At 33.5% G+C, this 3,637-nt stretch overlaps 1 protein-coding gene across 1 annotated transcript; it reads left to right on the forward strand.

The window, feature by feature from the left end:
• The first annotated feature begins 231 nt into the window (after positions 1-231).
• LOC127429862 (uncharacterized) lies at positions 232-2,075 on the forward strand. The gene is made up of 4 exons (XM_051679170.1): positions 232-313; positions 471-848; positions 1,040-1,084; positions 1,278-2,075. The coding sequence occupies exons 1-4, from the start codon at positions 259-261 to the stop codon at positions 1,409-1,411; spliced, it is 612 nt and encodes a 203-aa protein (XP_051535130.1). The 5' UTR covers positions 232-258; the 3' UTR covers positions 1,412-2,075.
• Positions 2,076-3,637: the final 1,562 nt, after the last annotated feature.

Below are 3,637 nucleotides of genomic sequence, written 5' to 3' on the forward strand. Positions count from 1 at the left end.
CCATTTACTACTGGGTGGACAGAAATTATGATTACAGAGTCTACATACATTTTCACTTTTTTAACCTTTTATTTTTAAAGTCTATTATTGTGGTAATAACTATTTATGACTGTGCCTTTGTCATTTAAGTTTGGAAAGGGAAGACAACAGCATAAGTGTGGCTCAGTGGTGTGACAGTGGTTATTTGGCCTCATTTCAGTCTCAATGTATTGTTTTGAGTACAGGAAATAAGAACATTTGTGCAAGGACTGTCAGACAATGATCATGAACAAACAAAGGAAACTCAGTGCTTTTGTTCTACTTTGTCTTTTGGGTAAGTTGATTTGGAAGTAAATCACATTTTATGATTAAATCACATTTTATGCTTTTTGCTTTCTTCTGCTTTGTTCTGGTAATGTGCGTAAACAAAAATAAAAACAAACAAACAACGGTAACAACAACAATAATCTTGTGTGCATTTGTGTGTTTAGCTCTCATCTTTCCTGGCTCTAGCAGAGTGTGGGTACTTGAAAGCAGCATTCAGGACCTCTATCGAGTAGGGGATAATGCAGTTATTTACTGCAAAGTAGATTCTGATCAAGAGAGAGTTGAGAAGTGCATATTCATGTGGGTTATTCTAAATTCAAATGATGATGAAACAGAAGATATTTTGCATATGAAGAAATATGAACGACGTATCAGACTATACTCATTCAATGAAACATTCATCTCACTAACAATGAGAAACCTTTCCATATTTGACGCTGACAATCTACGATGTATCGCAGATTGCGATGTGAATGGAATTTTTACTCGGAACATGGGTGATGGATTTACTCTTCAAATTTCATACAAAACTGAAGTACAGGGTACGTTGTCGTTTGCATTAGGTCTTATGTCACCTTGCATTTAGTGTTTATTGTTCTTGTAAGAGCAATATTTTTAATTGAATTACACTTAATTGTTACATTTAAAATATTATATATATATATAGTCAACATTTACATTAGTTTTAGAGAAACATCACAAGTTTATACAAAATATTTTTATTATGCTACAGATGTGACACAAAATAAACAGACTGTGAGCACTGATGTGGAAACAGGTACATACTCTTTCTCAATGCTTATTCTGAAATATGAAATGGAGTAAGACTTTTCAATCAATAAAAAAATAAAAAATAAAATAAAAACATCTTACCAACAGATTTAGTCCACAATTAAGCTTTTGAAGACACTGGAATCAGAGTGTGAGAAAAATGTTCTTTGAGTAAATTGTGTTTCTTTTACTTGTTTCAGCTGATTTTGATGGATCAAAGTCATCCCTTACCTGGATCAGCTTTCTGCTCTTAAGCATAAATATTATGGTGTTTCTTACAATCACTGTTATCTGTGCTTCTGTAATGAAAATGCGAATGCAAAGGAAGTGCTAATTTTGAAGATAATATATTGGGAAGTGAATCTTGAACCGTTTGTCTTTAAACTTTGAATAAATGTATAAAACAAGTGCATGTTGCAAGAGCATGTAAGAGCCACTTCCTGTTCTAAATAAATGCCTAAATAAGTGTCATAATGGGATGAAAATGAAGTTATCGTGGTATATTTTGTAAAATCCACTTACAGTAAAACTATCTGGAGAAAGCATGAAATTGGAGTTTTCTTTGTCTAACATTTTTCAGTTCTTAAACAAATGAATATTAGCTCATTCAGCACTTTAGTAAGTAAAGCAATAACAAAATGCATAAAAATTGTGTTAGCTGCTTAATGATTTCTGTCCCAGTTGTAGATGTCTGTTCAAACCATGAGCTTAGAAACACCATTACCTACCAACTTCCTATTCTGTTACTTTTATTGTTTTCTATTGTTGACTCTATGTTCTTAGAAGAGAATGGAAACATGCCTACTCTTCTAATTATTTGTATGATGAATTAAAAAACATTGACCCGTGAAGTACAAATTCTTTGTAATCACTCTATGAACCATTTCAACACTCAAATCAGTGAAATGTACTTTCAACAGGAAACAGATTTCTGTCAAAACTGTGCACTCTACACTCACAACCCCTGCAAACTAAAGTTGTGGTGGGTGTCTCACGGCCTCTCAACCACAGCATACGAAGATTTCAGTCAGGAATACTTACGTCAAATGAATAGACTTGAATACTTGAAAGAGTGACTTGGTTATGAAGCATCTGTTGGTGTTGGTGTTGGTGTTGGTGGTATGGTTCTGTTCTGGGCAAACTCTCCACCTGTCCATGCATCCATGCATGGATAGAGCAGTGAGTGCAGCAAATAATAATAATAATAAAAAAAACAGGGGTAATAGAACAGATCCAGCAGACATATTACAATATTGTATAATTTTTAAAAAACATTCTGACAGTGCAACATATTACAGTCTTTCATTGCATAATAGATTAAATGTACACTTTAAAAAAAATAAAATACTGTACATCAGTTTGTAATTCAAGAACAAGGCGCAATAAAACGTTGAAGATTGTAGTCAATTGTTGTCTTAGAGCATAGAACAACAAGACAGATGTAGAGAAACCTAAACGCAAAGCTACCATTTAAGAGGTGGAGCTGGGGATGGAGGAGGATGTTAAGTACGGCTTTCATCCAATGGAAAGGCAGCTAAAGCACTGAATATAAATGGAGGAATTAAATTGTACCGATCTAGTGAACGTCTGAATTGTATTGTAGCGTCAGCTGATTGCAAGCGTGACTCGTAACCTGCCTGAACTGACGCTTCGCTTCATTCTTTTATATCCTTGTTTCTGTCAGTTACAAAACAGTTTGGGTCACCTTAGCAATAACCATAGCAACAACTGCCAAACTGATCTAAGATCAGCAGTATAAATTAGGCTTAAACAATTATTATTAGGCTATTACATGAGACAGACAAATCCTTTGTATTTTTTTAAGCTTGAGAAATTAATCTGTAATTGAATTTCAGATAACCACTCTTAAATGTCAAAGTTGTTCTTCATTTAAAGGTATGATATGATTTTGTTGTGTCACTTAATCAAGTATCCTTCTGCTGTAATTCTGCTTATGTGCGCTGAGTTCAAGATTCACTTTAATCTCACTTTTGCATACTTCCAAACATGTCTGGCATGTTAATATACAAATACAACAATACACCCCATGGCATGGGTATTTATGTATAGCTGAGAGGATATTCAAATGAGAAGCACTTTATAATGTGTAGTATGTATATCTTTCTTAATATATATAGTTTTTTATGTTGCTGAAGATGAAAAACTATGTCAAGTACTTAACAAAATCCATGGTTATGACCATTTTTTAAAAGCTAAGCTGTACTAAACTAATGTGTCATTATAATACTTTAATAGTAAGTAATATACTACTCAGTGTAACATATAAAACCCAAAACATCCACTACATCACCAAAATTCACTATGCAGAGGATTAAATCCACTTCGTCATCGCACTACAGTCTGCAGCGAGGACCCTTTCCACTTAATGTAACAGAACAGAATTTGTAAAACATATTTTACAAATCCAGAAACAAGTCTGACCTTTAATATTGTCATTGCCATTTCTTAAAAAGTTACAAGCATAGTCAAATTCTGTGGGTAATTTATATACATGACCATTCAAAAGTTTGGGGTCACTTGCCTGATATGTTTCTCATGA

Source organism: Myxocyprinus asiaticus, chromosome 39, assembly GCF_019703515.2.
Source record: "Myxocyprinus asiaticus isolate MX2 ecotype Aquarium Trade chromosome 39, UBuf_Myxa_2, whole genome shotgun sequence".
Lineage (NCBI taxonomy): Eukaryota > Metazoa > Chordata > Actinopteri > Cypriniformes > Catostomidae > Myxocyprinus > Myxocyprinus asiaticus.

Coding starts and splice junctions, on each gene's coding strand:
- LOC127429862 (XM_051679170.1), top strand. CDS start 259: ATGATCATGAACAAACAAAGGAAACTCAGTGCTTTTGTTCTACTTTGT. Junction 849..1,039: donor ATACAAAACTGAAGTACAGG/GTACGTTGTCGT, acceptor ATTATGCTACAG/ATGTGACACAAAATAAACAG. Junction 1,085..1,277: donor GAGCACTGATGTGGAAACAG/GTACATACTCTT, acceptor TACTTGTTTCAG/CTGATTTTGATGGATCAAAG.